The sequence below is a fragment of the Globicephala melas genome, chromosome 3 (assembly GCF_963455315.2).
Source record: "Globicephala melas chromosome 3, mGloMel1.2, whole genome shotgun sequence".
NCBI classification, from domain to species: domain Eukaryota; kingdom Metazoa; phylum Chordata; class Mammalia; order Artiodactyla; family Delphinidae; genus Globicephala; species Globicephala melas.
Window position 1 is genome coordinate 302,148 of NC_083316.1, and position 22,663 is coordinate 324,810.

Consider the following 22,663-nt stretch of genomic DNA (forward strand, 5'->3'; position numbering starts at 1 on the left):
GTGGGGCAGGTGCCCAGGTGATGCGAGGTCTCCAAGTGCGTCGAGTTCCCAGGTAAGCCCTGGGGCGGCACCGACTTCCCCTAACGTTTCCTCCCGGCAGCTTCGTCCACTTGCTCACACCCCCCACCCCGCAGAGGTCCTTGGCCACGCCCCTCCCCGCCCCCTCGGCCTCGATCCGCCCCCTGGCCCCGCCCCCCGGTCCCACCCTGGATCCTGGCCCCGCGCCTCGGCCGTCGGCAGCCACAGCACGCAGGCGCGGACAGGTGTGCGCCGTTTGAAAGAATGGCGCCGGCGGGGCGGCTGCTTCTGTGTGAAGAGAAGATCCGGGGGAAGACCGGGCTGGCGCCTCACCGCGGCCTGGGTGCGCGGCGGGCGGCGGGCGGCGGACGGGTGGGCGGCGCTGGCCGGGGGCGCGAGCTTCCCGCCGAGGTGTCGGCGGACCGGTCGGGCCAGAGGTGCCGAAACGCGACCGCGGTTCCCGAACGGTCGCAGGCCTGGGGGGACGAGGGTGAGGGGTGGGGAGCCCGGAGCAGCGGGGGGGTGTGAGGGGCAGGCCTGGGGGGCCCGAAGTGGGGGAGGGTGGGGGAGGGGCAGGGGTTCCGCGCTGAGGCCCCGGAGAGGTGGGGGCCAAGCTCGCCCTCGCAGACCGCCCGCGGGGAGCTCTTCGGAGCCGGTTTGCTGAGCCCTTGCGCCAGTGCTTTTCGCCTTGACCGATAAGGTCACTTGGGCTTTCTTTCCCCGTTAATAAGGTGCGTTAGGCGGATTTTCTGAAAAAGCTTGGCGCGCCTTCGTGTCTGGAGGAGGAGCGTGCCCTCCTTTAGTAGGACTCCAGGGCGTCCCGGCCCCTGCTCCTCCTGTGCTGAGCACCTGTGGGCCCATGTCCTGAGGGATACGGCTCGCTAGTTTTCTGTTTTCCTGTTTTTGTCTAGTTTTGTCGTCCGCGTAATGCCCAACTCATGAAGTAGTTGGTAAATTGCCCCCTCTTCTGTTTTCCAGAAGAGATTGTGTGAAATTGGTGCCGCTTCTTCTTTGTTTGATGGAGTTTTCCAGTGACCTTATGGGCCTGGAAATTTCTGTATTTGAAGCTTTTAAATGACAAATTCAGTTTCTCAAGTCATTATAGAACTGTTTGTATCATCACCTTCATCTTAGGTGAGTTATAGTTGTTTGGGGTTTTGCGAAACTGGTTCAGTTCATCTAAGTTGTTAAATTTATGTGTGTAGAGTTTGTGGTATTTCCTTATTAGCCTGTTAATGTCTCTGGGGTCTGTAGTGATACCCTTCTTCCGGTCCATGTTATTGGTCATCTCTGTCTTCTCTTTCTTGGTCTTTCTGGAGGTTTATGGATTTCATTAATCTTTTCAATGAGCCAACTTTTGTTTTTTCTCCATTGGTTTTCTGGTTTCAAATTTCATTGATTCTGTATAATTTTCTTCTTTCTGCTGCTTTGCATTTATTTTGCTCTTCTTTTTCTTGATTCTTGAGATGAAAGTTTAGATTTCTGATTTGAGACCTTTTTTAATGTAATATAAACATTTTAGTGCTATAAGTTTCCCTCTAAGCACAACTTTAGCTGAATCCACAAGTTTTGTTATGTTGTATTTTCATTTAGTTCACTGTGTTTGTGTATTTCCCTTGACTTCCTCTTTGACCTATGGATTGTTCAGAAGTGTGTTCTTTTCATTTTTGTGTGATTGGAGGTTTTCCTAGTTTGTTTGGTATTTTTTTCTTTTTGTTATTGATTCTGGTGTGATTCCATTATGGTCAGAAAACATACTCTGTATGATCTTAATTGTTTTAAATTTGAAGTTTGTTTTATGGCCCAAGATCTGGTCTATAATGTTCCAAGTGCACTTGGAAAGAATGTGTACTGTGTCATTGACTGGAGTGTTATATAAATGTCAATTTGATCTTGTTGACTTGTGACGTTGTTCAGTTCTTTTGTATCCTTGCTGATTTTCTGTCTAGTGATTCTCTTAATTACCAGAAGAGGGGTATTGAGACCCCTGACTCTAATTGTGGATGTATCTGTTTCTCTTTTCACTTAGAGATCCTAAATATGTATGCACCAAAGCTGTGCTATTTGGTGCATACATACTTACAATTTTTATGTCTTCTTGTTGGGGTGACCCTTGTAGCATATGTAGTATTATTCCTCCTTATCCCTGATAATTTTCTACAGTGAGATATCCACTTTATCTGATATTAGTGTAGCCACTCCAGCTTTCTTTGGTTTGGTGTTTGCAGGGTATGTCTTTACCCATCTATGTGCTATTTCACCTTTAAACCTACCTATATCATAATATTTGAAATGAGTTTCTTGTAGACAGTGTATACTGTATATCATTTTCAATCTACAGTACCAATCCCTATCTTTTATAGTGTATTTAGACCATTTACATTTAATGTGTTAATACAGCAGAGCTTAAGTGAGACATTTATTTTTTTTTCTGTTTGTTCCCTTTGTTTTTCTTCTTTTGTTTCCAATTTCCTGCCTTCCTGTGGTTTACTTGAGTATTTTTAGTATTCCATTTTGATTTACCTATTATATTTCTGAGCATATCTCTTTGTATAGCTTTTTTAGTGGTTGCTCTACAAATTACAGTATACAGTATGTGATTTAGCACAGTCTACTTGTGTGAACGGTTTATCACGTCAGGTCAATATAGAAATTTTACCACCATTTAGGTTTCATTATCTTCCCACTTTATAATTTAGTTGTCTAGACATTTCCCCTGCATACCTGAGAACCACAGTAATGATATGACGTTTTCTTTTTATAGTCAGCCAACAGTTTAAATAGCTTAGGAGGAAACACTGACCCACATGTTTACCTGTTTCATTATTCCTTCTTCATTCCTGATGTCCCAGGTTTCCTTCTTTTATCTTTCCTTAATGTTTGAAGATCTTTCTTTAGCAGTTATCTTAGGGAGGTGTGCTGGTGACAGATTCTCTTAGTGTTTCTTCATTTGAGAATATCTATATTTCACCTTTAGTCCTGAAGGCTGTTTTGGGTGGATATAGATTTCTGAGTTTAAAGTTCTTTTCTTTCAGCAATGGAAAAATGTGAGAGCACTTCCTTTGTTTCAGCACCATGGTTTCTGAGGAGTAACGCCCTGCCATGGGAGTTGTTTCTCCTTCTGGGTAATGCCTCTCTCTCTGTTGCTCTCAAGATTCTTTCATTGTCTTTAGTGTTCAGAAGTTTGATTCTGATGTGTCAGTTTTTGCCTTTATTCTGTTTGGGGTTTTCTCAACTTCTTAAATGTGTAGGTTTATGTGTTTTGCCAAATTTGGGAAGTTTTCAGCCATTATTTCTTTAACTTAAAATTTTTTATTTTTAGCCATACTGTTTTTCTTTTCTTCTTTAAACTCTGATTGGATCTCCACTGGGACCCCAATGACATGAATGTTAGATTGCTTTTTCTTCTTCCACAGGCCCCTGAGGCTCTGTTCATTTTTTTAAAGTCTGTTTTCTTTCTGGTGGTCAGATAGGACAATTTTGTTCAGTTTATCTTTGCATTTTCTCTCTTTGAATTTTTTCCTCTGTCATCTCCATTCTGTTATTGAGCTGCTCCCATGGTTTTTTGTTTGTTTCTTTCAGTTATTATATTTTTCATTTCTGAAGTTTGTTTGTTTCTTCTTTACATCTTCTGTTTCTTTGCCAAGAACCGCTATTTTCTTCATTCATGTTCATAATTGCTCATTGAAGTATCTGTATATCAGTTGCTTTAAAATCCTTGTTAGATAATTCTAATTTCTGTCATCTCATTATTGGTATCTATTGATTGTTTTCCCTCATTCAGATTGAGATTATCCTAGTTCTTGATCATTTTTGATTGGTCATTTTGATTGGGACTCTGCTTCCTATTTAAATCTTGTTACTCAGTACTGGCACTGCCTGGGTGCTGCCTTGTTGCTGAGGTGGTGGCCAGGCCCCTGTCACACACGTAGCATCTGCAGATGCCTCCTTACAGCCAGTCCAGGGCAGTAGTCACGTCCACTCACACTGCCCTGGTGCTGGCCACCGTGCGAGGCCAGGTATGCGAGGTACATTGTGTTTTCTTGGCGTTGGGCTGGAGTGGGGCTGAGGTTGTCGGGAGTCTGTCCTGCAAGGCCACCCCCCGGCCCTTTGACCACGGACAGCAGGCTTACCCGTATCTTTTGGTAGGTGTCCTTGGGTGTTTCTGGGTGGCCAGTTTCTCTTGCACTCAGATCGGGATGCACAGGAGACAGAACAAAACCAACCCTCAGTGCTCGACCATTTTCTTCAGGTCCCTAGACAGTCCCCACGCTTCAGAGTCGCCACGCTTCAGAGTCGCTTCCCGTGTTCTTGTCCAGGGTTTCTAGGTCTAATAAATGGGGAGGAATAGGGTGAAATATGTCTCCTCTGTCTTGTCTGGAACTGGAAGCCCAAAAACCAGTTTCATATGTAATCAAGATGTGTTTTAAAACAAAAGTTCCTGGGAAGATACTGGTGTATCCAGACACAGTGTCTTTTTCATTACAGAAGCTTACTTTTGTAGTGATGTTTGTCTAACAGCTGCTTACCGGGTGTGCCACGTAGAGGTGTTCGGTGCACCTCGTGTGCAGCTGGCCCTCACCTGTAACAGCACGGGTGGTCAGGTCAGCTACCGAGTGGGTTTCAGATTGCGATCCCTGCACAGAGGCCCACAGGCAATGGGGCTGAGCAGTCAGGTGTGGAAGTGGGAACCCCCTTAGGAGGGTTTCCTGGTGAGAGGGTTTTGGAGGGAGAATAAATTATTGCAGTAATTTATTTTCAATAAAATAATAAACTTAAAATCTCTTAATTTTCTATTCTTAGCTGAACTTCGGTCATTATCTCTTCCTGGAACTTACCAAGAAAAGATTACTCACCTAGGAAATTCTTTGATGAATTTAACAGATCTAAATTCTCTAGATCTCTCACGAAACTCCTTGGTTAGTCTAGAGGTAAGTTTTAGGTTTGTTTCTAGAAAGAAAATGTATTGCTGTCAATAGCAGTGGGTAGTACATTTATGGTAAATAAGGCAGTCTGTTTTATGACTCTGCTTCTAGTACTTGTAAGCCATACACTTCACGGTGATTGTAAGTCTTGCGCTGATTTTCTTGTGTTTGCTGTGAGCTGGATTTCTTATGCATCACGTTATGTCTTCGAACTACTTTAACGAGAAGTCATAGCTCTCTGATGAAGATGGTGTATCTGTAAGGGAAATAAGATAAGGCCCGAAAGAGGAATGTGTGCACGCCAGTCACCCTTCGTCCTTTATCAGCTGGCGTTCTCGTCGTCCACACAGCGGGCGTCGGCTGTCCTCTCCCCGCGGTCGGCACGCGCGGCCGTCTCACCGTGGGGGCGCAGGACTCCCAGCTGAGCAATACCTTCCCCCCCTTGCTCTCCCGGTGATGCTGCGTGTGCGTTTCGAGCGCGTCTGGGAGGTTGGGGGCTGGTTCGTGTTAATGGCTGTCTTGGCGTGTTTGTCCTGGCAGGGCATGGAGTACCTGGCGGCGCTGCAGCGTCTCAGCGTCTACCACAGCCGCATCTCCTCGCTGGCGGAGGTCTTCCGGCTCCACTGCTTAACGGAGCTCGCGGAAGTGGAGTTCCGGCTGCACCCTGTGGTGGAGAGCAAGTCTGACTACCGCCTCTTCGTGGTGCGCATGCTCCCGCGGCTGCGGCCGCTGGGTGGGCCGGCCGCACTCCGGGCCTCGCTTGGTGCTGCCCGATGGGTGTCTCGTGTTCTTGGGGTGATGGCGCTGTTGACCCTTCGGGAAAGGGAAGCTGATTTCCTCCTCTCACAGGAGAGCTGCCTGGAGGGTGGCAGGGAGCCCCTTCCTTGCGGCCACAGATGGCTGCTGGGCCACGGGCACAGGCATGGGCTGGCTCTGCTTTCTGGCTGTTCCTGGTGCCCTGTTTCCTGGCATGGTCTCCTGGGCATCGTCTCAGGCTCAGCTGGACACCTGGGTTCAACCTGGTTTTACGTCCACCTGGGAGGACACGGGCGAGAAGTTCATCGTGCCACGCCCTCCCCAGGTGACAGGCACGAGAGTGTGAGGTCCTGTTGGCAGGTGCAGTCACCACCTTGGCTCAGTGGCCCGTAGCCTTAAAAGAACCGGATCTCTCAGGCTCGCAGGCCGAGCGACCAGGGTGCCCACCGCCGTGCCCAGTCAGGAGGGTTGTGCTTGGGGAAGCCACAGCGTCTTCCCACCCACTGTCCCTGCTCTCAGGAGCCACTTTGCTGTGAGCAGTGTGGCCAGGGCACTGCTAATGCCGCCCCCATGTCGCGCTTCCCGGGGAGAGAGCTGGAGCGTGAGCCCGAGGGCATGCTGGCGTGGAAACCCTGGGGAAGGAGGGGCTTAGAGTCTCAGACCTGGGTCCTCCTGTGTGAAGTGCTGATTAGTGGTGCAGCGGTGTCTGATTGGAGGAGGGTGGTCCTTCTGTGCCCCCAGTGATCATGGCGTGTTCTCCGTCCTGAGGGCCCTTGACTGCCTGGGGAGGCTGGGGGGCTTTCAGGGCGTCTCCACCTCCCAGGCACTGAGCTACCCAAACCAAAATGAGACCCACATCATGGCAGCATCTGTCAGGTAAATGCTGGGCTCCATGGTGGGCAGGCCATGGCTCTTGTCCTTTCAGGGTCTACCAGGGCCTGTAGACACCCCACCGGCGGCACCTTTCAGCCGCACACAGCTTGTCTCATGAGCACCCCCGCTGCGCGCGTGCGTCGGCTTACCTCCTGGACCCCGGTCCTGGCGGGCCGCGAGCTCTGGGGAGCCTGGCCGCACCCTTAGGCTGTGCCTGCCTGGGCCTAGGGGCACTGACCCTCAGAGGCATGCTGTTTAGTTTCAAGCCTACTTAGAATTTCAGCATTTAATGTTAATTTTTAGATATTTGGGAGGATTAAGTGCTTGTGTTCTAACTTTTATTTGACTATTATGTGTCCTGTGAACAATTGAATTTGACTCTTTTTCAGAAGCGTGACAATCCTTATGGAAAGTTTTTGCAGTCTTCAGTCTTAAATCATTTGTTTCCGTTTGTGATGAAAGTTGTAAATTCAGTCTTAGACTGCTCGTATAGAGAAGGGGTTGTGAGAGCCTTCCCACGCGTGAAAGGTGCTTTCAGACGTGAGGCGGGAGCATAACTGGGGCCAGTCAGTGCGGGAGTGGGGGACGCTCGGAGGCCCTCTCTCCCAGCAGGGTGCCGCCAGAGTGATCTGCGGCGCCCTGGGCCGGGGTCTGGGAGAGTGCCGCAGTGAGGAGAGCATGCGGTCTGGGGGGCAAGGTGGGTTTGCGTCTGATTTTAGTCATATTGAGTTTGAATTTAGAGTGGAACCGTCCAGAGAAGGATGCTCAGAGTAAGGGACGTGGAACTGACGCGGAAGCGAACTTCAGGCTGGGCAAGTAGTCACGTGTTGTCGGCACGACGGCAGCGTCCAGGCCCTGAGACGGGAGGCCCCAGGCTGGTGTGTGGCGGATGGCGTCCCTGAGAGGACAGAGGGGCTGCTGTGCGGTGGCCACACCTGTGGAAGTGGGTACTGGGCACCTCCTTGTTCCCTCGTTGCTCACTGAGCTGGTGCACCTCCCGGGGTGCCGTGGGCTCAGTGCTCTCTAGGAGCTCTGTGGCAGCCATCCCGAGGGCCGAGCTCCGGCGTTCGGGAGGGGAGCCCCCCTCGGGTGCTTCTGAGGAGGTGCAGTTGTGGACGAGTGGGGTCTTCTTGGGCCCAGGGCACCCGCGGGGACAGTTTAAACTTGGCTCTGTCTCCTGTTCTGGTCCCAGGGATCTGAGGGTGTAAACCCTGGGCGCCAACACATGGCCAGGGCGTCTCCTCTCCAGTGTGTTCAGGCTCCTCGCCCGTGGACACTTGCTAGGGGTGTCAGTGTGGTTGGGAACCTCGCCCAGCACCCAGGATGTGCGTTAAGAGGAGATGAGAAGGACGAGACTGCGTGAGAACTTGCGTGTGTGTTTCCTTTCCTGCCTCCGGGGCATCTGAGGTGCAAGCCTGGTGCGAGCTGCCGGCCCTCTGGGAATCAGTGCTCAGCATTGCTGGGAAACCAGATGTAGCCCCCGGAGCCCAGCCTTGCTTTCCTGGGTCTGCCCAGTGATCTGGGGGATGCCGTGGTGGGGTCAGCCCTAAGGGGAGGGAAGGTCCCCAGAACAAGGGACGGCAGTCCTGGTCACGCGCACGCCATGTGTGGCTGGCTGGGCGAGGGGGCACCTTTAGTCCTGAGGGGAGGCCGGCAGGCACACCGCGGGGTTTGGTTTTGGGCCCTGCCACCTGCCTCGTGGCCTGCTAGTTCCTCTGCGGCATCTCCTCCCTAGATGACCGCCCTGTGAGGGAGAGTGAGCGGAGAGCATCCCGGCTGCATTTGGCTTCGGAGGAATCGCTGGACTCAAAGCAGAGCTTCCCAGCCGTTTTCAGAGTCGAAAGGTATGAACAGGAGTGGTATTAACTAAAGTGCTGATTGCCACCTAGAGGACAGACATCCAGGGGAGCGTGGGGAAGAACGCTGGATACCAGCTGGGGATCAAGGAGACTGTGGGACAGCCTCTCTTCCTGTCGTCCACATTTTCTATATGGTATTTCAAAAACATTTAAAATGGTTATTAAAGTGACGGACGTAAAATACGTAGCACAAAAGGCCTGCGGTGAGAGGCAGCAGTCCTTTCTCTCTACTCCTGGCCCGCTCCTCAGAGGCAGCCTCTTTCCCTTCTGTAGTTGGCTCTGCTTCCAGGTTCTGTTTCAGTTACTTTCTGATCTCTGAACAACGCAGATCTTGGCCATTTCTGGGTGTGAGCACTTTGAGCAGATCTGACAGCTGCCGGAGCCTCCTCTCCCCACCCTGGTGGTGGTAGTGCTTGGCTCTGCTCCTTCCCGCGTTCTCTTTCAGTGCTCTGTGACCAGGGCTCCCGCTCTGCTTTGGCTGGGCTGTGGGAGCCTGTGCCCGGCTTCTCACCACCTCCCAGCTCCTGCCGTCTGCATCTTTATGTCTAACTTTAGATTGTCAGGGTGGGTAGTGTTCAAATGTGCTCTGAAAGCATACAGTCTTCATGTGTGTGGTTGATTCTAAAGGGTAGAAGTCAGTCAGTGGTGTTTACCTTGCTTGTGATGTACGAGGATTATATACTCCTTCTTGTACACCATCTTGATTTGTTTGAGGCTTTTAATAGTTTTCTTTCTCTTGCACTGTATGCCTTAGCTCATCTGTAAATTTCTCTAATGTAGAGGTCGGCCGACTTTATTTGTAAAGGGCTGGGGAGAATATTTTCAGCTCTGCGGACCATATGATCTGTGCTTCAGTTTCTAAACCCTGCCTTTGTAGTATGAAAGCAGCTATAGGTGATACATAAACTAATGATTGTGTTCCAATAAAACTTTATTTACAAACACAGGCAGTGGGTCAGATTTGACCTGTGGGCCATACTTGGCCAACTTCTGTTCTAAGATCAGTTTCGAGTCTCTAGAATCTCCTCTTCCCTCGGATGCCTCCCTTGGAGCTCCCCTCCCCTCACTTCCCTATTTCAGATCAGACTACTTGCTGGGTAGACAGCTGCACGTGGACCCTGCGGAATGGTCTGTGTATCGTGTACCCCAGATTCGTATGCTGAAATCCTAACCCCCAGCATGATGGGTTTAGGAGATAGGGCCCACGAGAGGTGATTAGGTCCTGAAGGTGGAGCCCTCATGAATGGAATTGGTGTTCTCTTATGAAAGAGACCGCACAGAGCTTTCTAGCCCCGTCCACATTTGCCTGAGTTTTGTGAGTCACGTGGTGTCAGTCCTCTGACTTTGGCCTCCTTTAATATTGAGTTGCCAGTTCTGGGTCTTTTTCCTTTCCGTATAAATTTTAGAATTAGTTTGTCAGTATCCACAAACTACCTTGCTGGGATTTTGATTGGGATTGCATTGAATTACAGATTGAGTTGGGAAGAAACTGACATCTTGACACTATTGAGTCTTATCCATGAACGTGGAATATCTCTCCGTTTATTCAGTTCTTCTTTGATTTCATTTATCAGAGGTTGGTGATTTTCCTGATATAGATGTTGTACATATTTTGTTAGATTTATACCTTAGCATGTTGTTCTTTTGAGGCTAGTTTAGGTTTTTTAATTTCAAATTCCAGTTGTTCATTGCAGGTATTTGACTTGTGTACAGCTGATGGTGACAAAGTACCACGAACAGGGTGGCTTAAAATAACAGAAACTTACAGTCTTACAGTTCTTAGGCTACAAGTCTGAAATCAAGGTGTTGGCAGGGTTGCTTCCTTCTGGAGGCTCTGGGAGAGAATCCATTCTATGACTCCAGCTCCGGGTACTTTGCTGGCAATCGTCAGTGTTCCTTGGCTTGTAGATGCCTCCCTCCAATCCTTTTCTTCCTATGGCTGTCTTCTCTCTGTGACTTTTCACAGAACTCCACATTGTGCTCGCCTGTCCTGTGTCCAAATTTCCCCTTTTTATGAGGACACCAGTCGTATTGGTTAGGGCTCCCCATAATTTCCTCATTTTAACTCGATTACCTCTGTAAAGACCCTATTTCCAAATAAGGTCGCATTCTGAAGTATGAGGTGTTGGGACTTTGGCATCTCTTTTTTAGGGGACACAATGTGACCCGTACATCTTGAAGTTTACAATCTTGCTATAGTCACTTATTAGTTCCTGGAGTTTTTGTTTGTTTCTTGGTCGATTCTTTGAGATTTTCTACATAGATGGTTGGTATGTCATCTGTGAACAAAGACAGTTTTATATCTTCCTTCCCAATCTGCATACCTTTTATTCCCTTTTCCTGTCTTATTGTGCTAGCTTGGACTTCCGGCACAATGTTAAAAAGCCGTGGGTAGAGGGGACATCCTTGCCTTGTTCCTGATCTCAGCAGGATAGCAGCTGGTTTCTCCCACCAGGTGTGCTGTTAGCTGTGGGCTTTCATAGGTGTTCTTTATCAGGTCGAGGAGGTTCCCTTTGATTCCTAGTTTACTGACCACTTTTATCATGAATGGGTATTGGATTTTGTCAAATGCTTTTTCTGCATCTATTGATATGGTCATAATGACTTTTCTTCTTGAGCCCGTTGATGTGATGGATTACATTGATTTTTTTCAAGTATTGAACCAGCTATGCATACCTGGAGTAAATCCCACTTGGCTGTGGTGTGGACTCAATTTGCTGATACTTTGTTGAGGATTTTTGCATTCGTGTTCATGGGAGATAACTGGTCTATAGTTTCCTTGTATTGTCTTTGCTGGTTCTGGTATTAAGATAATGCTGTCCTCATAGAATGAGTTAGGGCGTATTCCCTCTGTTTCTGCTTCTGTCTTATGGAAAAGATTGTAGAGACTTGGTATAATTTCTTCCTTAAATTCACCAATGAACCCATCTGGACCTGGTGTTTTAGGAGGCTATCAATTATTGATTCAAGTCTGTAATAAATACCAGTCTGTTCAGATTATCCATTTTTCCTGGTGTCGGTTTTGGTAGATTGTGTCTTTCCAGGAACCATTCCATTTCATCTAGGTTATCACATTTGTGGGTATAGAGTGTCATAGTGTTCCTCTGTTATCTTCTTGTTGTCCATGGAACAGTTCCTGCTGTGCTCCTTCTTTTAATTCTGATATTAGTAATTTGCGTCATTTTTTCCTTAGGTAACCTGGTGGCATAGAGGTTTTTCCGTTTTGTTGATCTTTTTAAAGAACTAGCTTTTGGATTGGTTGATTTTTATTTTTTATTTTTTCCCCGTTTTCAGTTTCATTGATTTTTGCCCTAATTTTTATCATTTCTTGTCTTCCTCCTGCTTTGGATTTAATTTGTTATTGTCTTAGTTCCCTAAGCTAGAAGCTTAGATTATTGATTTCGGAGCTCACTTCGTTCCAATATATACATTCAGTGTTACAGATGCCCTTCTACGCGTTGCTTTCACTGCATCCCACAAATTTTGATAAGATGTATTTTCTTTTTAATTTAGTTCAAAATATTTTTATTTTGAAATATTTTAGTTCAAAGTACTTCTGAGATTTCTTTGACTTGTGTTATTTGGAAATACGTTGTTTAATCTCCAAGTTTTTTGAGATTTCCCAGTTATCTTTCTGTTATTTATTTTATTACTAGTTTAATTCCACTGTGTCCTGAGAACAAATATCATAGGATTTGTTTTCTTTTAAGTATGTAAAAGTGTGTTTTAGGGCCCAGAACGACTCTGTCTTGGTGAATGTTCCATGTGAGCTTGGGGGGAATGTGTACCCTGTTGTTTGGATGAGGTGGATGTCACTGCATCCAGGTGATGCGTGCTGCTGAGTCCAGCTGTGTCCTTAGTGAGTTTCTGACTGCTGGACCTACCCCTTTCTGAAGGAGAGGTGTGGAAGTGGGTCCATCCATTTCTCCTTGAGTTCTATCAGTTTTTGCACCACATAGTCTGATGCTGTCTTATTAGGCGCAGACACGTCAGGGGCTCTTATGTCTTCTTGGAGAACCGGCCAGTTGTCCTCACGTCACGCCCCTCTTTATCCCAGATCACTCTCCCTGCTCCGAAGTCAGCTCTGTCTGAAAGTGGTGTAGCTACTTTGCTGTCTGTTGATTGGTGTCAGCATGGTCTGTTTTTCTCTGTCCATTTACTTTTAATCCATGCGTCTTTATATTTAAAGTGGGTTTCTTTAGGTAACATGTAGTTGGGCCTTTTATTTTGATCCACGCTGACAATCTCTGCCTTTCACTTGGTACATTTAGACCATTGATGTTTAAAGTGGTTATTGATACAGTTGGATTAATAGCTGCATGTTTGCTGTTTCTACTTGTTGCCCTTCTTCTGATCGCTTCCTTCCTTTTGTGATTTTAAATGATCACTTTATGATTCCATTTTCTGTCCTTGGCATGTCAGTTATGCTTTCACTTTTAGTGGCTGCTCTGGAGGGCACAGGACAGGCAGACCTCGCTTTTTATGCTTTGCTTTATTGTGCTTTGCGGATATCGTGTTTCTACAGGCTGCGGGCTGTGGCAGCCCCGCGTCAGGCAAATCTCTTGGTGCTGTTCTTCCAGTGGTATTAGCTCACTTCATGTCTCTGTGTGGCATTTTGGTAATTCCTGCAATATTTCACGCTTTTTCATCTTTTTATATTGTGGTGATCTGTGATCAGTGATCTCTGATGTTGCTGGTATGACTTGCTGCAGGCTCAGATGATGGTGAGCATTTTTTAGCAATAAAACATTTTTAAGTTAAGGTATGTACATCGTTTGTTAACATAATGCTATTGCTCACTTAATAGACTACAGTACAGTGGAAACATAACTCTTAGATGCACTGGGAAACCAAGAAAATGGTGTGACTTGTTCTATTGCAATATTTGCTTTATTGTGGTGGTCTAGAGCTGAGCCCTCAATATCTCCAGGGTCTGCCTATGTACATTGACAAGTGCTCCAAGACCACTTCAGACACTCTACCACTTCACAGGTCGTGCAAGTCCCTTATAATAACAAAATATTCCTAATTCCTCCCTCCTGTCCCTTGTATCATTGCTGTCATTCATTTCATTTATACCCAAACTATAACCCTGCGTGTAATACCTGAGCATAACGTATTGAGTACATTGTTGCTATTATCGCAAACAAACTGTTGCCTGTTAGATTGTAAGAAAAATAGAAGTTTTTATTCTGCCTTCACTTATTCCTTCTCTGATTTGAGTTTCTGACCTGTGTCATCCTCTTTCTCTCTAAAGAACTTCTTTTAATGTTTCTTACCAGGCAGGTCTACTGGCAACAAATTCCCTCAGTTTTTATTTATCTGAGAAAGTCTTTATTTCTCCTTCACTTTTTTTTTTTTTTTTTTTTTTTTTGCGGTACGCAGGCCTCTCACTGTTGTGGCCTCTCCCGTTGCGGAGCACAGGCTCCGGACGTGCAGGCTCAGTGGCCATGGCTCACGGTCCCAGCTGCTCCGCGGCATGTGGGATCTTCCTGGACCGGGGCACGAACCACGTCCCCTGCATTGGCAGGCGGACTCTCAAGCACTGCGCCACCAGGGAAGCCCTCTCCTTCACTTTTGAAGGATAATTTTGCAGGATACAGAAGTCTAGGTTGGTAGTTTTTTTGTCTCCATACTGAGTCTTTCACTATTTTTGCTTGCATGGTTTTTCCCTCTGGCCTATTTCAAGATTTTTTTCTTTGTCTTAGGTTTTCTCCAGTAGAATATATTCCTCGCTGTAATTTTTTTGGCATTTACTCTGCCACTGTTCTCTGAACTTCCCGGTTCTGTGATTTGGTGTCTGACATTAATTTAAGGAAATTTTAAGTCATCTTCAAATATTTTTTTGGTTCCCCTCTCCTCCTTCTGGTGTTCTCAGATGTGTGTGTTACACCTTTTGTAGTTGTCCCACGATTCTTGGGTATTCTGTTCTGGTTTTTTTTCAGTCTTCTTTAATCTTCGCTTTTCAGTTCTGGAGGTTTCTATTGAGATCCTTTCCTCAGCCATGCCCAGTCTAGAGCTCATCAGAGGTGTTCTTTTCTGTTACAGTGTTTTTGACTCTAGCGCTTCTGTTTGCTTCTTTCTTAGAGTTTCCATCTGTTTACATCCCCATCCGTTCTTTCATGTTGTCTCTTTTTCCGTCCGATCTTTTAGCATTGTCACTCACAGTTGTTTTAAATCGGAGTCTGATTTCATCCGGCATTTCTGCCATATCTGAGTCTAGCTCTGATGCTTCTCTTTTTCAATGTTGTTTTGGCTATTTGGAGTCCCTTGAGATTCCAGACGCATTTTAGGATGGGTTTTTCTGTTTCTGCAAAAGACGTCATTGGGATTTTGATAGGATTGCACTGATTCTGTAGATTGCTTTGGGTAGTATTGACATTTTAACAGTGTTAAGTCTTCCGATCAGTGAACGTGGGGTGTGTTTCCATTTATTTATCTCATCTTTAATTTCTTTCAGCAGTGCTTTGCAGTTTACCTGTCCTTGATTATCCGCAGACTAAGCTACCACAGAGTTTAGGTGATCTGGTGCAATGTCCTATTATCCAGAGGTGACAATGGATACCCAGAGAGGCTGCATGTGTCCACTGTCAGGTTTCTGTGGTCAGACCCCGAAGGAGAACCAAGTCCCCTTCTTTCTGCAGGGATCTGGAACACTTTCAGTATGAGAAAATAAGGAATATCATTCATTGATCTCTCAAAGTATGATAAGGTATCATAAAATCAATATTCATAGTATGTGATTGAGTTCTATTTTGAAGAGTGATTTCTTAAGCTGCCTTTGTTGGAAATGAGGTGTGTACCTCTGTATGGAGGGACGTCCTATTCTAAAACCTCACATTTCAGTTGGTAGGGAAATGTTTTCACTTAATGTGAAAATAGAAAGTCGGAACACCACATCCTTGAACTTGCTTTTTTGTTGGTTTGTTTTTTGTTTTTTGGCCGCGCTACATGGCATGGGGGAATCTAGTTCCCTGACCAGGGATCGAACCCTCGCCCCTGCACTGGGAGCAGGGAGTCTTCGCCACTGATCCCCAGGGGAGTCCTCCTTGAACTTTCTTGATCGCACGTATGGCACTGTGGACGTGCTAGGAGATCCTAGCCCAGGGGAGCTTCTTGGGACTTCTGTCCTTGAATGAATCCTGGTGTGGCGACCAGCTGTCCTGGCTGAGCCGCTCCAGCTTCACTGTGGTAGAGACACCAGCTCCTCCTCCTCGGAGACCTTGTGGCCGTGCTCGCGGTATAGGCGTCTCCCTCCCGGGGTCTGTACGGCTGGAGTGCTCTGTGGGCTGCAGCACAGCACTGGGTTTGCTTTTCTTTGCAGACTGCATCACTCCGGAGCCAAGTGAGCTGCCCCCTCGGCCAAGAAGTGCTTGTCATGGACGTGGATGATGAGGCGGCCCTGAACCTCATTGCCGAGTGTGGGTGGGGCTTGAGCAGCCCTCCTGGGAGCACGAGTTCCAGCCAGCAGGAGCAAGAGGCCAGCTTCCAGCGCTCCAAGGTAGGCTGCTGCTCCAGGGAGAGGGCCAGCGCTTGCAGCCTTTCTGGGAGGTTGATGCCTTCTTAGAGAACTTACCTTTAAATGCAGAATCTTCATGAAATCTTGTGCACTTGTAAATATCAGTAATTTGGATCATGGAATTACAAAAGGAGAAGTCAGTGTATTTGAGGTGGATGTAGTCATGTTGCAGGGCTGTTTATACAGGTCCCTCCTCAGATCAGTTACAGGGATAGGGAAGAAGTGAGATGTCTAAGCAGACAGGGAGGAAGCGTCCTGTGCTGGAGGGAGTGAGTCCCTGCCGGCCACGAGGGGACTCCCGGCTCCAGCTGCACGTTGGTGAGAACGTGCACGTGAACTTCATGCCCTTTGCTGGGGCTCTTCCGCCAGGACGTGTGTGTGAGCTTCAGCTCCGTTGCTGCTGCTTCTGAGTTGTGGGTTCCTAAGAGCTTTCCATGAGGACGCGGCGGGCTGGGGCTTCCCTGCTGCAGGACCACCTCTGCCTTGGCGTCCCCGCCAGCTCCTGGGACTGTCAGTCTCTCTAACGCTGGCTCCCGTCCTGGGTGTATGGTGGTATCTCTTGTTGGTTTTAATTAGCATCTCCTGAAAACAAGTCACCACAGCCTCTCCATGGGCTCACATCTTCCGTGGCGTTTCTCTTCCTGTCTGTTCCCCTCCCCTTTTCTTTTCTTGGTGTTGAGGCATAAGACTTCTTCATGGTGTTTGAACACAAGCCCTTTCTCAGGTATAGTACTGCAAGTTTCTGCCCACCCTGTGGCTTGCCTGTTTTCTAAGCAGTGCTCCCTAGAGCAGTGTTATTTCAGTGAAATGCCGTTCTTCGTGTTTCCCTTCGTGGTCGTGCATTTCGGTGTGCTGCCCCTGCTTGTGGAGGGTTCCTCCCACGGACTGGTCCACGTGCTGGGGGTCAGTGCTTAGGTCTGAGAGCCGCTCTTTTGAGTGAATTTCGGGGTGTGGCGTGAGATAGTGGGTCAGGCTGCCTGCCTGTCCCCCCACGTATGTCCAGTTGTGCCAGTGCCATTTGTTGAGAAGACTGTCTTTCTCTTCATTTAATAACCTTGGCGCCCTTGTTAATTCAGCGGGCCGGAGTCTCTGGGTTCTGTTGACCGTCGTGTCTGTCTTGATTCCTCGGCCGAACAGTTTCTCCTGAGTGCGGCTGGGTCACCCTCCCCTGGGGCGCTGTGGGCGGTGACCGCTGCAGGTTCCCAGCAGGGTGGGCTGGTGTGTGTTATCCACTCGGCCTTCTTTTCCCGTTCACCCCACGGAAGGAGTAGACTTGACAGATACGGTACACTGTTGGGAGCCTGAAATAGAGCTTTTAGAATGTTTTTTAATGCAGCAGAGTCGCGGCACCTATTGAGTCCTGAGTCAGCACAGCAGCAGCGTGGGGACTCCCTGAGGAAGGGCCCCGAGAAGCGGAGGGGCAGCTCCAGCGGGGCTGGGCGGAGCCGAGGATGCAGGGCTGGTGCGTGGCGAGCCCCCCCCCCCGCGGCGCTTTGCCCCTCGTCCAGGCGGCCCCGGCCCCACTGCTTGCCCTCGTTCCTCTTCATTGTGTGTGCGCGCGACGCCCTAAGGTGTCTTAGGAAAGAATCTTCTCTATGAATGGAAGTTGACACTTGTAGAACACCTGTGGTTTAGGTTCCTGGTCTGTGAGTACACACTCTCACTCACACACAGTTTCTTCCGGATACATACATGGGCCCAGTTATGACAGTGGCTACTGTTACAGTTTAAAAAATGAAAGACAAGGGAAATTAAATAAGTTAATTGAGTGTTGTTTGCACGAATATGGAAAAGGCGTCAGAAACGTCCCAGTGTGAGCGAACCTAGCCCCTGCCTGAGGCTCGTGCAGGTGAGCTCGTGGGGACTTTGGTGGGTCGTGATGGTGGCTGCCCAGTGCCCCGTGGCCACTGCAGAGCAGGCCGTGGCATCGAGGCACCAGCCGCATTTACTCCACGTCCTGAGACCTCCTGCGTGTGTCCCTACACACGCATCTACACATGTATGTGTGCGTGGGGATGCGTGGATGCGTGTTCGGGTCCCGGATCCTGTCCGGCGCACGTGGCGTATCTTAGCGTCGTGTCTCAGACGCCTGTGAGCTGGAAGTGTTTCTGCGTCCTCCCATGGTCTACGTCCTGGAGGGTTTTGAAGCATTCAGACTGTGCTTCTGTGGGCCGGCCCCCAGTCCCAGTGTGGCTTGCTCTGCTGGCCCCTGGTGGCCAGGCTCAGCTGTGCTGTGTGGGTGTGGGCTCGTGTGGAGGCCCTGGGCTGGAGGTGGGGGACAGAAGAGCACAGGTTGCAGGTCAAGGTGAGGGAGCGCAGTGCCGCATGGTGGGGGGAGGCCAGGTCCCCGGGCTGGGGGCAGGGGACGGCATGGAGTGGCCGGTGGGCATTTGAGTTGTGGGGGGTGGGCAGTGGGTCCGTCTGAGTGGATACGGCAGACCAGTCCCAGCAAGGGGCAGAGGTGGCCAGCTGGTGCTGGTTGGGTGGACTTGGTGACGTATGCTGATGGACAGGGAACTGCGGGGGAGGGCTGTCCGGGTGGTCTCTGGCTTGGGCCGCCAGATGACAGTGGTGTCCGTCCGCTCAGGTCACGAGCACTTGCTGGGGACGCCCTGGGTATGGCCCTGTTCACGGAGCCCTGAGGGGAGGCCTGGCCAGAGGGCAGCCTTGTGGGGCAGATTTGAGCCTGGGTGCCTGCAGAGTCCACGTGCAGGAGGGTCCAGGGCGGTCAGGCTGAGGGGCCTCAAGAGGAGAGCCTGCCCTGGGAGGAGGGCCCTGGGCTGTGGGGTGCTGGGCCCCGAGGTGCCCGGGAAGTGGCTCAGTGGCTGGGGAGGGAGGGTCTCAGATCCGACGCGTCGACAGTGTCTCCGGTAGGAACAAGTTGTTAAACCCACTGTAACTTCCAGATCTTAGGTTGTCACCCACTTGACTCATCTTTGTTATGTATAGTTCTGGTGAGAGGACATACAGTAATCAGTCGATTCATTTGTTAAAGTTACTACTTCAGTTCTGTTACTCCTTGGTGGATTTTCCGTATTTGCGTGTGCGCGTGCATCCGTACACAGGCACACACATGCCTGCACACACGCTCACACACGCATGCATGTGCACACAGCTGTTTAACTTGCAGTGCCGGCCCCTGAGCCCAGGGCGCCTGGTGGTGAGGGCTCTGCCCCCTTCTCTGTTGCAGACCCCACGGACCCCACCCTGGCTCAGCCCCTCCTTCTCAGAAGACAAGTTTATTGACGCAAAAGGGGTTAAATCCCTTTTGCCTGCTCGGAAGAGCACAGGAAGCGAAGGGCGCGTGGCAGGATGCTCCGGGCCCCTGCAGACCAGGAGTGTCTGAGCTGCTTGGAGGAGGGCCGGAGCTGGGGCCCTGTTCCCGCTCGGCGGCCTGGGGGCCCGAGCAGCAGAGGCCGCACAGCGTGCGTGAGCTGAGCCAGGTGTGGAGGCCATGGGGCCGCCGTCCTCTGTCAGGCCGCGTCTTCCTTCCTCAGCGCTAACATGACCCCGAGGTGAGCGCAGCTCTTAGGTGAACTGCTCCGCGGCGCTGTCACCGCCCCGTTCTCTTAGAAGCGCGCTCCCAGGCTGCTCGCCTCTCCCCGTGGTGCAAAGGGCCTTGAGGTGGAAGTGTCCTCCCGGGGGCGCTGGCTTACGCGGCCTCCTCGTCCCGCTGGCTGGAGCCACCCACGGCGCCCTCGGGAGCGGGGGTCCTGGGCGTGCGTCCTTTGGCTCTCCGAAGACACGTCCTCGTTTGGGAGTGCAGGTTCTCGCCCAGAGTCGCCCAGAGTCACCCAGGGCGGTTGTGGACGGTGCTTCGTCGCCCTTGTCACTGGCCCCACTGGAGATGGAGACATTCTCAAAGTTTGGGGCACGAGTGAAGACCACCCAGCAGACAGTGGGTGGCTTGCCCTCCGGGCTCGCGGGGCAGGGGGCTGGCCCTGCCACGTCACTCCCAGGCGGGCGCGGGGGGAGAGCGTCCCAGCGGAGAAGGGGCGCAGGTGCCCTGACAGGGGCTGCGGCCCGGGGAGGCCGGGGGCTGGGGCTGGAAGGGGGCGTCCCACGAGGTTGGTGAGGGGAGCGCCTGGCCCCCTGTGGTTGGTCCTGAGCTGGAGACATAGAATCAGGGACGCTGGGCCCGTTGTAGGTGGTGGGTGGCTTCCAGCCGCAGGCCGCGGGGCCGAGCTCTGCTTTCACAGCTCGTCTGGCCGCTGTCTGTTCGCCTCTTTAGTCTCTCACTGGATTGAGTGAAGGAAGGAAAACGAGGACTTGCTTGAGTTGGGAATGTGCTTGGGCCTTGCCTGTCCCCAGATGGGTGTCACCCCGGGCGGAGCCTCACCTGACGGGCTGGCCCTTGCTGTGGGGTTGGGACCTTGCAGGAGGGGCGCTGCCTGCGGGGCCCCCTCCTCTGAGCACTCTGACCCTGTGGTGAGATTGTCCTCTTGGAGAGGGCACGACCCTTCTGCCGGGTGGAAGGCAGAAGCCTGACCACGCTGGGGACCGCGGCTCCATCACCCACGCCTGCGGCTGAGCGTCCAGGTGCAGCTCCCGGCAGAGGTATGTGTGCTGATGCCCACAGGTGCTCTCTGCCTCGGCTCTTTGGGACCAGCAGCCGGCCTCAGTGTTCCCACGCCAACTGGTCCCCGGAGACGGCCACCCCGCCCTTGGTGTGACCTCGGGCAGAGCAGTGTCCCCTCTGCGGGCATGTGTTTCCCGGTGCTCCTGGGGCTCCCGTGGGTGCTCAGTGATGCCAGGAGTGAAGGGCTGTCCCGGCTCAAGTGGCCCAGGTCGCTCCCACCCTCCCTGCAGGGTCTCGCTGGCTGTTCCAGACGGCCTCGAGGAGGAAAGCCCTTTATCTGTGTAACAGTGGGGAGCGCCGGGCTGTGAAGGGCGGCGGGGCTCGTCGCCAGCTCTGGCACTGCTGGCATTTACTCCCCAAATCCCCGGACCCAGGAATTGTTCCCTAGGCGCTCAGAAAGTGGGCAGGAGCCACCCCGCTTTCTGCAGTAATCCCTTAAAATTGGTAAAACAATTTCTAAACGGAAAAAAGAGAGCGTTGCCGTGAATGCCAGTGACTCTGCGGTCCTGGCGTGGTTGGGCCCGGGGTGGAGCCTCGGCAGCCTTGTGCCTGCGCCGTCCCGGCCAGCCCTCCCTCTAGTCCCGCGTGGGCTGCGCTGCACTTAGGGCCTCCGGGGCTCCAGTGACCGTTCAGGCCGAGACTATTCTCCTCCCTCCCAGAATCGCTGGGGCTGGTTCAGGAGGGCCCAGGACAGCCGTCCCTGGGAACCGACCGGTCTCCTGACTGTTACACTAGGGTGACAGTTTCGCCGTTCCTCCCGGTGTGAGATGTTGTCCCCCGCCCCACACATGTGGACACACGTGCGGGGCGGGGAGGTGGATCCCATGAGCCACGCTTGCAGGCTTGTGGTGTGTGAACCGCCATCGTGCTTGTAGGCGGTGGGATGGGCCATCAGCGTGGCGCGCACGCCTAGTGCTGCATCGTACCCACTGGTTTCAGGCAGGGAAGAAGCCACGCTCGTGGTTTGTTTCCGTGCAGGTGTGTCCCAAGTTGCACTTGGCCGTGCCGCCCGGGACGAAGGCCACCCTGGAGGTGGCGCTCCTCGACCTGGTGGGCAGGCACTGTAGTGGCTGCAGCCCCCTGCACGGCAGCGAGGTGTTCCTCGGCGAGCTGGCCTAGGGCTCTGCGGGCAGATGCTTGCGCCCCACTGCGGGGCGCTGGTCCCCGTGTCTCACTGGACCGCCTCACCGGCGTCACTGCCTCACTGTGCTGCGGGGAGCGTCCTGATGGTCCTGTTCACAGCGTCTGGGTTCTCGGGAGGTGGCAGACATGGAGGACTCCACGCGGCCTGTGGCTGTCGTTTCCCACCTGCTGGCGCTCCAGGCTTCCTGGAGGTATGTCATCAGCCAGTGGTGTTGGCATCGCTCTTCCTGGATGTCGCTTCTCCTTGCTCTGTTTTAATGTGGGGATTTGGAGAGACAAATGCTGCTGCTGTCTTCTCCGAATCCTCTGAGCATTTGACTGAATGCAGGGCCCTGGATTTGCTGACCTTTTGGTGGCAATGACTTGAGGCCCAGGAAGATGTGGCCCCTCCCCAGAGGGGACTTGGGTTTTCTTCTGCCTGGTGCCTGGGTACAGGGGCACACAGGGGACCCCACATCCAGAGTTGGGGTGTGAGACGGGGACATGCTGTGTCCCCAGGGCCACGTTCTCTTTCCCCACAGCCTGATTGCAGCCTCACGTGCCCCAGGGGGAGCAGGGACCTGCCAGCTCTCTCCTTCCAGCAGACCCCGATCTGCCTGCATCTCCCAGCTTAGCTGCACCATAGGCTCCCGAGCCTTCCACTCAGTGTCTTGGCCCCTCAGCTTCTCCTTCTGGAATCAGGGCGCCCTGAGAAGCTGGCGCCCCTGGATCCTGACCACATAAACCTACACCCTGTCAGGGCTAGAAGCAGGACTGTCTGCTTTCCCAGTCGTGGAGCAGGGCCAGACCTGGAGCGGCAGTCGGTGCTGTGTGAGAGCGCGTTAAGGCAGACCTCCTAATGGTGGCCTTTCCCTGAGGCCCCTTCTCTAGGTCTCTAAGACTGTTGCTCTTTGCCTGTTGGTCCTCATCCACGGCGGGGGATAAAGAGGCCTGATGAGGTCATTTCAATGGCATACGTGTCCCTTTTCCAGTCTCCATGCCGGCCAGTGTT

General features: G+C 51.3%; 1 protein-coding gene across 1 annotated transcript in view; it reads left to right on the forward strand.

Moving 5' to 3' along the window:
• Nucleotides 1–282: 282 nt before the first annotated feature.
• CEP72 (centrosomal protein 72) overlaps nt 283–22,663 on the forward strand; it is a 32,183-nt gene continuing 9,802 nt past the window's right edge. The window contains 10 exon segments of the mRNA XM_060295380.1: nt 283–361; nt 4,822–4,949; nt 5,484–5,676; nt 8,308–8,416; nt 15,756–15,802; nt 15,805–15,922; nt 17,279–17,412; nt 20,330–20,378; nt 20,530–20,617; nt 21,508–21,634. Coding sequence (XP_060151363.1) covers nt 283–361; nt 4,822–4,949; nt 5,484–5,676; nt 8,308–8,416; nt 15,756–15,802; nt 15,805–15,922; nt 17,279–17,412; nt 20,330–20,378; nt 20,530–20,617; nt 21,508–21,634 — 1,072 coding nt within the window.